The sequence below is a fragment of the Lepidochelys kempii genome, chromosome 8 (assembly GCF_965140265.1).
Source record: "Lepidochelys kempii isolate rLepKem1 chromosome 8, rLepKem1.hap2, whole genome shotgun sequence".
NCBI classification, from domain to species: Eukaryota; Metazoa; Chordata; order Testudines; family Cheloniidae; genus Lepidochelys; species Lepidochelys kempii.
In genome coordinates this window covers 29,638,092-29,651,738 of record NC_133263.1, presented here as the reverse complement: position 1 = coordinate 29,651,738, position 13,647 = coordinate 29,638,092, and the positions used below count along the sequence as shown (strand labels likewise).

Genomic DNA, 13,647 nt, shown 5'->3' with positions numbered 1-13,647 from the left:
CACTGAATAGATACATTAATTTCCTGACAGGAACACAAATAGACAAACCAGCACAGACCAATGGTCTATGTAGCCCTGTGTCTTATCTCAAACAGATGGAAATACTTTTGTATTAGAAGCTACTCCCATGGTAAGCTGTTGGAGAATCTGTGGGAAAGGGATATTGCAAACACATGGTTTTGACAGGCAGAGTGACCCAATCTGTAATTATCTGTGTGACTGATTGCAGTGAACAGGAATTTCACTTGGCACAGCAACCATTTTAAACTAGCTTCTGGGCACAATCCTGCAGGTATTGAGCTCCCTCAATGCTGGAGCTCTGAGTATGCCTAGCACCTCACAGGATTGAAGCCCTTTATGTTGTAAGCCTTAGTAAAACTAGGTAGAGTAAAATAAAAGACAGATCTGGATACATGACCCTAACCCTAAACAATGCTGAAATATTGATTTTATTTTTATTTAAACTAGCCTTTTGTAATTGTATTTCACCAATGAGGATGCACAAGCAGTCCCCTGAGTTTTCAAAATCAGCAAATAGTCAGGATGGCTGGGCAAGGAAAGAAAGAGGGACTTGCAGTTGTTTAAATGGTGAAGGTTTGTTTCACCCTGGGTGTCCAAAAGAGTGGTAGGTGCCATACAGACAGAGACATGATCTCCATACTAAAGAGTGTACAATCTAAGTGGAGACGTGGTAATTCAAAACTGAGGAGGAGACTGGGGGCGGGGGGGGAGTAACAAGGGTTACTGATCTACTGATCGAGGAGCAGCAGTTAGTTTAGTGTTGTTGAAAATGCCTTTTTTTAAATAATGTGACTCCACTTAATTACCCTTTTTTTCTGTATCCTGACCTCATTGTTGCTTTTATTATTTCTTGTTTTTTTATTTTTGCCTATTTTGCACACACATAAAACTGGCAAGGGTTAAAATAAACTTTTTTTTAAAATGGAAATAATTTAAAATTCCAGGAGTAAAAATAACAAACGGGGAAAAGTTTATGTAAGCGAGAGCTTTGTATCTATGAAATGTTTGTACTGCTGGATGGCATCCCCAGGCATAAAGATGCCCCCTTTCATCTCCTGCTTCCACAATCTGAGCCTTCATCTACCCACTGAATAGGGGGAATCTATTGCACTTCCTTATCATGCACCACCTCTCCAGAAATACCAAATCCCACTGCAGGACTCTTGAATCATGAAACCATTAAACTAGAACTGAGTCAAGTTTTTCGGAGTAATTTAGCTTCTTTTTTGTCCACAAATTCCACAGACAGATAACAATTTTCCTCGCATTTATTCAACATGTGATGTAATCTGTAGAATAATTTTTCCAAGTACACTTTGACATGTGGATTGTTCACAAGCAGTTTCTTTCAAGTATTGATACTCTGAATCTGAGCTATTTTGTTTGGATAAATTGTATTGTTTGATCTGTGATTGAATGAGCCTAACCCTTTCTCAGGTTTCCCATGAGAACATTTCATGATCACTAAGTTCAGAATTTGCTTTCTGTGAATATTATCCAATATTCACTTGCAGTTTCTGCCAGCATGCCTGGCACTGAACTTCTTTGCTTTAGAATATTGGCCAGAAATTGAATGGGACACATCCAAAGTAAACATTCCTGGAAAAATTGAGGTCTCTTCCTGCCCTAATTCAAACCCCACAAGCATAAGCCAGCTCTAAACTTTTCTTCTTTCTCAGGTGTATCCATGGTAAATGCATGGCTGTCAACTTTGCTTACACATGTAAGTGCTCAGAGGGTTATATGGGCATATACTGCGACAGGAAGAATGACTCCTCAAATCCCTGCAGAATTATGAAATGCAACCATGGGCAGTGTAAAATTTCAGAACATGGGGAGCCATACTGTGAATGTGACCCTAACTATAGCGGAGAACATTGCGACAAAGGTATGCCTGACTACAGTGCCTGGGATGCTGCTTTGCTGTCATTTCTATTCACATTTGTCTTCACTCTTCCTCCATTAAACTCTTATTAATGGGACAATGGCCCCTTTGAGCCATTGAAGGAGGAGGAGAGGGAAACCACACAAGAGCTGGCCAGAAGATGTCTGAACACATGGAAAAGGTAGATCTATGGTAATAGCTCTGTTCCTCCTGAATCCTGGGGATTTGTAGCTCTGTGGTTTCTGAGTGGGACATCTGAATGGAGAAGGCTTGGGATGTAGGTGCTTTTCTGTGCATCTTTCCCTTCATACACTATAAGGATTGTCCTCACTGCATTATTAGGGATGAAAATTCCCCCCAGAACACAAACACATCCCCGATGGGGAAGTTCAGAAAGGCAAAGGCAGAATTCCCAGGAAGCAGTGCTTCTTTAGGAACCATGCTGTGTAGGATGATTAATGTGAGTTGCCCTCATTCCTTCCCTCTCCTGAGCTGTACAAGTTTGAAATGGAATCTCATGGAGAATTCTTAGCTTTTCCTATATTCCTATTGGTCTTTTGGGGAGGCCAAGCCCTCTGTCTGTTCCACACCTGTTTTGCCCCCAAATGAAATGGCCTATTAGAAACTAAGAAAGTTATAACTCCATCTTCTAGTCCTTCCTTTGTTCCCCTGCAAAAGCAACAGTTTGACCCGTAATGTTTTATTTAGGTAGCAGCTTTCATCTGAAAGGATCACAGTCTTTGCCAATTCCATGAATCTGACTGCTGCACAGTGACTGCACAATAGGTTAGGACAGGAAATGTTGCCAAGTATACTTGAGCAAACCCCAGATTATTAAAGTTCATACAGAGTAGGCTGAATGTTGGGTTTGAGAGCCTCCTCTAAAGACCTACACAGAGTAAGCTGCATGGAACTCCATATATCTCATCTGAAAGGATGTAAGGACAGATCAGCCTTACCGAGATTTGTACCTGTGGCTCTAGGGAGCTTAAGTGTTTCAAATGTGAGTCTCATGCCATTAAACCATTCCCATGGCGAATAATGGTCTTACTATTAATATATTTTTTCCATTTTCCATCTAATATGGGGATAATATATACTTTACAGGGTTCTGGAAGCTTAAATAACTGTGCTTTGTTAAAGCATCTCCAGTTCTGTTGAAGGCAACAGGCCTGATTCTACACGGCCTTGTATAAATACATACCTGCACAAAGAGAGTTCTAGTCTGTCCTGATAGCATTTTACACCTGGTACAAAGCAGTGGAGAATGGAGACCCAGTGCACTGTTGTTTGCCTTTAATAAAATAAATGTCAGTACACGCACAGGGCTGTTTGGTCGGGAGGGGGTTACAAGATAATTATCACCTTCCCCATCCTTCCTCTCTCTAACGATCTTGGGTTTCATTAAGTAACAAGCCAGTGAATGAGAAAGGAATAAAACTTTAATAATACAAACTGGGGAGCGTCTCTGGTGAACTGCTGTGCACAGCCATGCCTTTAGGGCACATCTCCAAAATCCTACGTTCATAATACTGTCCCTTATGAGCATCTCTAAATTATAATCTTCTACAAACCTATCTCTGCACTCTCCGTTGTCTTAACAGAGAATCTTTGCCAGGGGGAGATTGTCCGAGAAGTGATCCATAAGCAGCATGGCTACAGCTCGTGTGTCACTGCCTCCAAAGTTCCCCAGATGGAATGTCGTGGCAGTTGCAGTAATGGGCAGTGTTGCGTTCCCCTCCGGAGCAAAAGGCGGAAATACATCTTTCAGTGTGTGGATGGATCCTCCTTCATGGAAGAACTGGAGAGGCATGTGGAATGCGGCTGCTCAAAATGCTCATAAGGCATTCTCCAGTCTCTTGCCACTTTAATCGGACCTATTTACTTTCAGTGTGAAGAAGAAGAAGAAAAGAATATTAAGTATATTGTAAAATAAACAAAAAATAGAACTTATTTTTATTATGGAAAGTGAATATTTTCATCTTTTATTATATAAAGTATCACACCATTTCGGGTATATGTATCATATAGTGAGTTATTTTTACCATAAAACTTTTTTAACAGTTGTTAAAAAAATTTAAAATGTTTTGAAAAAATAAAGAAATCATAGCCTAACAAAAGGAGAAATGGGGTAAGTTTATAAGCATGCACGATGGCCAAATGTGAAGATATTTCAAGGACCTGCCACAAAACGATAGATACAGACTGCAAAAAATATTCTCCGAGGTTCTGGTGGGTACAACAGGAAAGCACATTCTCACATCTGACTGCCATCTCTTCTATCTGTGCACCCTGAAAATGTCTCCCTCTCAATTCTTACTCTTGCCTAACAATGCTAGTTTGTGTTTGGTTTCTGTACAGTGGCTCAGCTTGATACTCTTGAATCAGTTCCCCAAAAAGTGCATCGGTCTGACATTGACTCCATTACTCAAATATTATAATAGTGTAATGCATTTTTGTTTTGTATTTTATATTTTTATCTGTTTTCCCAGTATATACTTGAGCGACGGTATCTCTATAGCACAGACAACTCTATCCAAAAGGAAGTGGGGGAGAGAATATGGGAAACACATTTTGGGAAGTTTTTGTCCAAAAAGGCAAAAATAAGTGCTAAGTGACTCCAATTAAGCAACATACTAACTATTTCAACTTACACTTCCTGTGTTATTTCCCAGGTTTATGCCTCACTGCTCTCAGCCTTGAGTTCTTTTTTGTATATGAAATGTGGGGAATACACTACAATGAAGTTTGACAAACCTAGACACTGCAGCTTTCAAAGTTCATGTATAAATCCATTTTAAAAGAGAGTGAAAATACCCCAAGAACCAGAATTTACCTTGCTAATATATTGTACTTTATTCCTACTTTCATTTATTTCAGCCAAAATTTTACTCCTTGCCACAGTTCCCTATTAATGCACACTCTATGGTAAATGGCCAACATGCTGCTTCTCCACCTGCTACTTCTCAAAGTAGTGTAAGTTGCACAATATGCATGTGGAATTCCTATAGGTCTGCTGTCTGTCCCACCTTAAGAGATTTCATCTGTTCTTAAGGAGACTCTTGATATCTCCATATAGTTTTGCTCTCGCTTTTCACTATGTAGCTTGACTAATCCATGCTAAAAATGTTTTCACCTGCACTATTGTATATTCTGCATTTGTTCCTCCCGCAGGACTCCCGTTGACTTTAACAGGAGCCGTGTGTGCAGAATGAACTCTGAGTATGCAGCAGAGATCTGTGTAGATCAGTGGTTCTGAAAGACGGTCCACCGCTTGTTCAGGGAAAGCCCCTGGCGCGCCGGACCGGTTTATTTACCTGCCGCGTCCACAGGTTTGGCCGATCGTGGCTCCCACTGGCCGCAATTCGCCACTCCAGGCCAATGGGGGCTGCAGGAAGCGGCATGGGCCAAGGGACGTACTGGCCGCCCTTCCCGCAGCCCCCATGGACCTGGAGCAGCAAACTGCAGCCAGTGGGAGCCGCGATTGGCCGAACCTGCGGATGCGGCAGGTAAACAAACCGGTCCGGTGCGCCAGGGGCTTTCTCTGAACAAGCGACAGACCAGCTTGGAGAACCACTGGTGCAGATGACAAATTCTCAGTGTGAATCTGAGAGGTGATATTTTTACCCTTAGTGTGTTGGGGGTTTTGCCAGGGTTACCTGTTAGGGACATTGATTACATTACACAAGCCTTGAAGTGTTCTATTACTATGAATTAATTCCTGTCAATTACTGTTCCATTGTTTCCTCAAGTAATTTCTCTTTCTCCCTGTAAGGGTACTGAGTATAGTGGTCCTTTCTTCAATGAGTATGTTTGTGAGAAACAGCTAAGACAGAGCTTATGCCCTGCAGTTTTGGCCTGACCCAATGCTCATTGAAGTCAATGGAAAAGATCAGGCCCTTTAAGAGCAGGGGCAGAAAGAGAGGTCATCAGTTTTATTAAAAAAAAAAAAAAAAAAAAAAGTAAATTAGTGCTTTTGCCTAAATGAGGCTTTTTTTAAAAAAACAAAAAAAAGGGCATGAAACAGATTCCTGTCATAGCCAGTTCAAATTTACATTCCCCTCAGGAAAAGAAAACAGACACTATCGCAGTTACAATGTAAATCTTTGTCCTTTTCTGGAACCAGCAGCCCTAAGATGCTTATAGGCTTTATTCTAATTAAAACCCTTTTTATCCATAACAGTGTAGTCAGCGTTCCCTTTTGTTTCCCAGAGTAATTTGGGCAGGAGGGAAGTGAGTGATACAATAGAAGTCTTTCAGAATAAATACTAGTACAATAGAGCCTGCAATCAGTGAAACATAAAACAATCACGAGTTAATGTGCCAAAACCTGATTGAAATAGTATAGTTCAGGAGCCAGAAAAAAACAGTTATATATAGCATAGGTTTCATTTCATTTTGAGTGATAATATGTGACGCTAGAAGCAGCTGGAGTTTATAAAGTTTAAAAAAAAAATCCTCCCTGCCCCCCAATCTGTAGATTCTAAAAATTTGCAAAAGCATCTAACTGCACATGCTTGTATAAACATGGCCCTGGTACAAATCTACTATTGTTGATACATTCTTTCTCAGTGCATTTTCATAGATGCAGTTAGCCATCATTTCAGGGAAGAGAAATTAAGACTTGACCAGTGAATCGCACTGCTTCCTCACTCTTAATGTTTTAAAGTCTCATTAGTAAGATGGATAATTGGCTGCCAGTAAACCGCCAAAACATTGTGTGGCATTGCTTTCCCCGAAAACTTAACTGAAATTGTAGCCAATGGTTTCATCCAAACAGCAGCATGACTGAGAGAAAATAATGTTTCCTTCTTTCCCCCACCCCAATCTTCTGACAGGTTTTTAAATTGTGGCTGTTACCAAAGGCAAAAAAGCCATCAACGGCCGCTTAAATGAATCCCAGATTGACGTGTTAACCAAAACTTCACAGCAAAATGATAATAGCTACAGTACAATGGGGCTGGCCCTGTTCTGTAATCACAGTCAAGTGCTGTGACATACAAATAACTCAGAATTCCTATTTTTTAAACCAAAAGAAGCATTTTTTACACATTTCTAGACAGCAGTTGCGTGACAATCACTGCCATGTTTCAGATCAGTGATTTTACTGGCTTAATATGGAAGTAGTTTGTTTGGTTTAATTAAAAAAACTTAATGGTGCCAAAAATATCAGTTTAACTGAAGTGTTAATTAGCTCTGTAAGTTTCCTCTGTAACCTGCCTGTTACGGTAGATATCAGCTACTGTAGGTACAATGCAGTAGTTAATGTTAAAAAATATCAAGTTTTTAATAAAGTGAAGAAAGATGCTAACTCTAAAAAAAAGAAAAAACCAAGTAAGAAGGCAATGCAGACTGGTGTGAATTAGTGTATTTTATTAACAGACTCTCATTGTGATGTAATTTTTAAATAAAGTGTTGGGTTATGGAAGATTATAACATATCCTGTGGTGTGATGCAGATTATTTCTTTCAACTGTATATGTTGGGTATCATCGTCTGGCCACTTCGTGTCTCTTGTACCAGTGAGGTAGCCAAAGTATTGCAATGAGAACATACACAACTTTGGTCACAGTGACAACATAACTTCCTGTACAGGCAACTCCAATGCATAAGAAGGCCTGGAAAAATTTTTCCTCTTGGAGTTTCCATCACATTCTTTCTTTGGGCCTAAAGGGGCTGCATTTGCCCCACTGAAGAAGCCATAGTAGTAACATTTACATTATGGTAGCACTCACAGGACTTACTCAAGATTGCCCCTTCTCCCCACCCTTGTGCACAGAGGGTCTGCCACAAAAACCAGCAGCTGCTAGAGATATTCATGAATCCAGAGACATGAAGTCACCCTGGCACAGTCTCTGCACCTCTGCTCCTTCCAGCACCCTGTCAGTATGAGCCTTTGCTGACGGGATTCACCAGTGAAGAGGGAGTTCAGTGGTACAGAGGGAAAAAGTGGAGCAGTGTAAGATTACCCATGAAAAGTCTATGAGATGACAGTGAGTGATGTCTCCCTGGCCCCTGCCCTCTCCACACAGACCCTGACTCCCACTAAGCCCCTTCTGTGGTGGGGAAGGAAGGCAGGGATACGTTGCTATGGAGGTGGCACTGCTCACACCTGGACCACCCAAGGTTGGAATCCTCTGGATCCCTGTAGCCTGTGATTGCAGAGAGTACAATATGGCCCTAAATCACCAAATAATCTTCAGGATTTTCCAAACAATGAGAGATATGATTGAAATAGAAACTGGTTGAACCATAATGTGGTGTTTATGATAACACAGGGTAGGAAAGCCAGTGAGATCAACCAAGACCGGGCAAGGTCAAAAGAACCCAAATCTGTCAATCAGAGCTTTCGACAGCTGATTATTTTGAAACACTTTTGTGGTGTTATCTAGGGGACATTCTCTCCCGTTTTCTGATCAGTCTGTCCTAGACACTGACATCCCAGTATTCTTTTGTTAACCCTACTTCCCAGTCTTGAAGTCAAAGCAACAGCACAGATGAGCCCAAAAGAAGTGGGTTAAATGACCAGCACTGAAAGCGCGCATTTGAGAAAACAGCCATGCTAGGCAAGCAGTGTGGCTTAAGTCATCTGTTCTTGGCTGCCTGCTAACAAAAATAAGTACTGTTATTGCTGTAGCAGAAGGCACAGACCATTCACACACATCAAGCAAGTGTTGTTGTAAGACAGCAGAGTTCTGCTGTGAAACTTAAAACACATTCAGAATACAGAACGTCCTATGAGCCCTACAAACCCTGAGTGAACAAATGCAGCTAACCAATCATTTTTATAGTTCCTCTCCCTCCCCCCTCCCCCCCACACACGTGTGCCCAGGGTGCTGTACAACACATTAAGAATATAGTAAAATATTACCACCCATTTGCAGATCCTGATCCAATGTTTGCTTACAGATGTACTACTTTTTCCATGGAGCCCCTACATCACATAGAATGATTAGGGGGCAACTCCAAGGAGAGCTTCTTCCACAGAATCTGGCCTGCATCTCCCAGTTTCTACTGTCCTACTCATTTTCTCATTATAGTAATCATGTAAAAAATTGCAAGAAGTGGCTTTGTCTTCCTCTAGTGGTTAGAGCATGCAAAGAATATAGTGGGCATGAGCACAACCACCCATCCACCCATGGATAGCGTTGAGCATTTACGGACCACAACAACACTTATTAATGCAAGTTGAGTCCTCAAAATGGGTTGCCGTCAAGAGAGTAACATGGCCCCTCTCAAAACCCCAATGTACATTAGCAGCAAATTTAAAATAGGTGATTAAACAGTTGTTGCTAAATATTGCTAGTGACCATAGATTGTAAAGTCTTTGTGGCAGAAACTGTTTAGAGGGGTTATGTGTGGGTGTGGGGGGAAGGGCGGGGGGGGGATGTTTTATAGTGCTTAGCACAGTCGTGCTACAACAAACCAAATAAGTAAGGTGCCAGAGTTATGGAAGGATTAGGAGACTGTGGCACCTAAAATATTTAGCTCAATGACCTTGAATAGTTGTGTCTTTGAGGAATACCCTTTTTTCTCAGCCCCTGAGCCACAAGAACCGAATACTACACAGTAAACGTACCTAGAGAGAGGGGACAGATGGTCTATAAATCGCTTGGATATTCTTTTTAAACTAGCTTTTCCGCCTCCATTTCATAGCATGTCAGCCTAGGGTTGTGTGACCTTTATTAGCTGACATTAGAAATAATATGCTTATTGACAATCGTTGCTCACTGGCTAACATAACCCCAATCCTAACCATCACCTTTTGATCATTTTTCTTAGTTGTCCCAACAGCACTTGGGAAAAATTTACAACCCCTGCAATTTTATATTTTATTCGCCAACACTTAACAAACCTGAGGATTAAGCCAACTACCCAGGGTGAAACATACTAGCCCAATGTGCCCTCTGCAATTTAAAAGTAAAAGCTAATGTTTATTGCTTACTTTATTTACTTGTAATATTGTGAATCAACTTTTGATTTGATAGAATATTATGAAAGTGTTACAACTAAAGGTAGCTGAATCGCGGGAAAGGATGTTGAATGTATTACTCAGCATATGTCACCAGTACGCGTAGGATAAGGAATGAATTCAGGGATGTCCTATGGCCTGTTTTATGCAAGAGATCAGACGTGACGACCACAATGGTCCCTAAAATATATGAAGCTGTAACTTCATGACCCAATTTTATTCAAATTTTAACCTCAACACTGTGAGTTGACACCTGCTTCCTGCCCACTACTTTACGCATGACTAAATCAGCTAGGCTCCATAGCACTTACACATATCAGTAGGTATGGATTTTGAGTACTCTGCTTCATTAAACTGTACCAATCTAGCCTACAATTTACCACTTTTGCAGAGGTCAGTGGATTAAGCTGAAAATTAATCTTGCCCCTGCAAGGGACGGTTAATAGGGGAAGGTGCTCAGCACTTTGCAGGACTTGGCTCAAGGAAACGATCTTTCTAGAGTGACCATATGTCCCGTTTTGGCCTTTTTTAAGCCCTGTCCTGGCCATCCTGACTTTTTATGGCAAAAGTGGACATTTGTCCCATTTGATCTTGCCAACTTGATCAGTTGGCAAAAGCAAATGGGACAAATGCCCACTTTTGTCAAAAGAGTGGGGTGCGAAAGAACGTGGGGGGGGGGCGAGTGGAGAGGCCAGCCTTGCACAGGGGGGCAGGCAGGGCTCAGGCAAACAGTAACGCCAGCCCCAGGTGGGGAAGGGGGCTTGAGTGAGCAGCTGGGGCCAGCCCCATGCGGTGCCCTGTTTTCTCTTTGGGAAATGTGGTCAACTCACATCTTTCACCTCATTTATTTTTCTTACTTTTTTCCCCACTCCTTCCCCCCAAGATTTTTTTCGAATGGAGCCCAACTTTCATTTTTTCCCTCTCATTTAAGTATAATTAGGGGGAAAGATTCATGAGCTTTAGGAAATGGATACCAAGCAGTGATTAGCGAGGTCATGTCCAGGTGTGGGGGCTGGGGGTGTGGGGGCTGGGGGCGGGCCCCCCACACCCATGTCACACACCCTCTGTGATTGCTGCCTGGGTGAGGCCTCACCTGGCTTCTTCACCTGCCCAACCTACCACCTCCTCTGCTAAGGCCTGGACTTCCCTCAGGAGTTCTGCTGCCTGCACCGCCCTTTAACTCCCTGTTCTTACAACTATGCCCAGCATCAGGGTTCACCCACCTTCCTGAGGCTTTTTTCTCATAGAGTGTGCTCCCTTCAGTTGCTCTTCCCCCTGGGGCAGGCTCCCCTCAGTGGTTCCTCCGAATCTCCTGCCCCGCACCCGAACCCAACCTTGCTTGGCACAACACAGTTCCTGCTCCTTCCTCTCCCTGCAGGTCTGGTGGCTATTCCTTCCATTGGGGTACGCCCGAGTAGGTCACTCACTCCTCTGCTTCCACCCACTGGGCTTCTGTGTGCGCCCCTCACCACTTCTCTTGCTTCCTGCAGTTGTCAATGCTGCCTCCCTCCCCCACCACACTCTTTCCCCAGGTTCCTTGCCACAGCTGTACTAAGCTGGGCCATCAGGCACCCCCTCCCACACTCCAAACCCCTCAGCCCCAGCCTGGAGCCCCCTTCTGAATCCCAAACCCCTCATCTCCAGCTCCAGGCTGGGGCTGAGGGGTTCAGAGTGCAGGAGGGGGTGCAGGCTCCAATTGGGGGTACAGGCTCTGGCGTGGGGCCGGGGATGAGGGGTATGGGGTGCAGGAGAGGGCTTGGGCAGGGTGTTGGGGGGGGTGCGGTCTCTGGGAGGAAGTTTGGATGCAGGAGGGACTCCGGGCTGGGGCAGGAGGTTGGAGTGTGGGAGGGGATTTGGGGTGCAGGGTCCCGGTGGCACTTACCGCAGCTCTCAGAAAGTGGCCGTGAGATCGCTGCGGCCACTAGGTGCATGGGCAGCCAGGGAGGCTCTACTTGCTCCGCTGCCATCACATCTGCAGATGCCACCCCTACAGCTCCCATTGGTCGCGGTTTCTGGCCAATGGGAGATGCTTAGCCTGTACTCGGGGCGCGGACAGTGCGCAGAGCCTTCCTGGCCGCCCATGAGCCATGGGGCCACAGGGACCTGGTGCATCTTCCAGGAGCCGCACGGTGCTAGGGCAGGCAGGGGGCATGCCTTAGCCCCCGGTGCCCGCTGCGCCGCTGACCGGACTTTTAATGGCCCAGTCGGTGGTGCAAACTGGAGCCGCCAGGGTCCCTTTTCGACTGGGCATTCCGATCGAAAACCAGATGCCTGGCAACCCTAGGCCTGCATCAACATATGCATCAACATATTTAAGGCCTAGGACTTAACCCCTCCCGCAATTCAATTTCGTCCTCTCCAGCCCAACACTATCATCTCATTGCTGGGATCCCGGCTGGCTGCTCGCCGCAAACACGCCAAGGCCTCCAGGACTGAGGGACTGGTTCAGAGGATGCTCAGCAACTTTAGCCTACCTCACTCCTCCACATGCTGCTGACCAGCAGAAAGGCTTGTGCTCCCCTCTGCTTGTCCCTTGCTGCGCCAGAGGAGTTTCATCTGGGCAGGGGCCTGGAGAAGCATGGCACAATGCTCTACCAGAGGGGTTCTCAAACTTTTTTTTACTGGAAATATTTGAAAATATTTCAGGCTGTGCTGACCCCCCCCCCAAAAAAACTGACCCCCCCTCCCCCCCCATGCCATGCCACTCTTCCTTGTGCACTGCTGCTGGCAGTGCCACTGCCTTCAAAGGCAGTGCAATACCACGACCCTCCCTCTACGATAGCCTTGTGACCCCCTTTTGGGTCAGGACCCCCAGTTTGAGAAACATTACTCTAGAAAGTGGGTTGGGCCCAGCCGCATTGTGCAGCACATGCCACCAGGTGGCACTGTTGTACACAATGGTCTCAGGAACTGCAAGGGTGTTCTCAGCCAATGTAGAAAAAAGCACACAAACAGTGGAACTAAGGGTATGTCTACACTACGGAATAAGGTCGAATTTATAGAAGTCGGTTTTTTAGAAATCGGTTTTATATATTCGAGTGTGTGTGTCCCCACAGAAAATGCTCTAAGTGCATTAAGTGCATTAACTCGGCGGAGCGCTTCCACAGTACCGAGGCTAGAGTCGACTTCCGGAGCGTTGCACGGTGGGTAGCTATCCCACAGTTCCCGCAGTCTCCGCTGCCCATTGGAATTCTGGGTTGAGATCCCAATGCCTGATGGGGCTAAAATATTGTCGCGGGTGGTTCTGGGTACATATCGTCAGGCCCCCGTTCCCTCCCTCCCTCCGTGAAAGCAAGGGCAGACAATCGTTTCGCGCCTTTTTTCCTGAGTTACCTGTGCAGACGCCATACCACGGCAAGCATGGAGCCCGCTCAGGTAACCGTCACCCTATGTCTCCTGGGTGCTGGCAGACGCGGTACGGCTTTGCTGCACAGTAGCAGCAACCCATTGCCTTCTGGCAGCAGACGGTGTAATACGATTGGTAGTCGTCCTCGTCATGTCCGAGGTGCTCCTGGCCACGTCGGCTGGGAGCGCCTGGGCAGACATGGGCACAGGGACTAAATTTGGAGTGACTTGACCAGGTCATTCTCTTTAGTCCTGCAGTCAGTCCTATTGAACCGTCTTATGGTGAGCGGGCAGGTGATACGGACTGCTAGCAGTCGTACTGTACCATCTTCTGCCAGGCAGGCAAGAGATGAGGATTGCTAGTAGTCGTATTGTACCATCTTATGCCAGGCAGGCAAGAGATGAGGATGGCATGCAGTCCTTCT

General features: G+C 44.7%; 1 protein-coding gene across 2 annotated transcripts in view; it reads left to right on the top strand.

Annotated features, from left to right (window-relative positions):
* Positions 1 to 3,859, top strand: part of SLIT3 (slit guidance ligand 3) — an 802,550-nt gene extending 798,691 nt beyond the window's left edge. For both annotated transcript variants that reach the window (XM_073355953.1, XM_073355954.1), the window contains 2 exons: positions 1,701 to 1,909; positions 3,511 to 3,859. In XM_073355953.1, coding sequence (XP_073212054.1) covers positions 1,701 to 1,909; positions 3,511 to 3,749 — 448 coding nt within the window. In that variant the 3' untranslated portion in view covers positions 3,750 to 3,859. The remainder of the gene's footprint in view (positions 1 to 1,700; positions 1,910 to 3,510) is intronic.
* Positions 3,860 to 13,647: the final 9,788 nt, after the last annotated feature.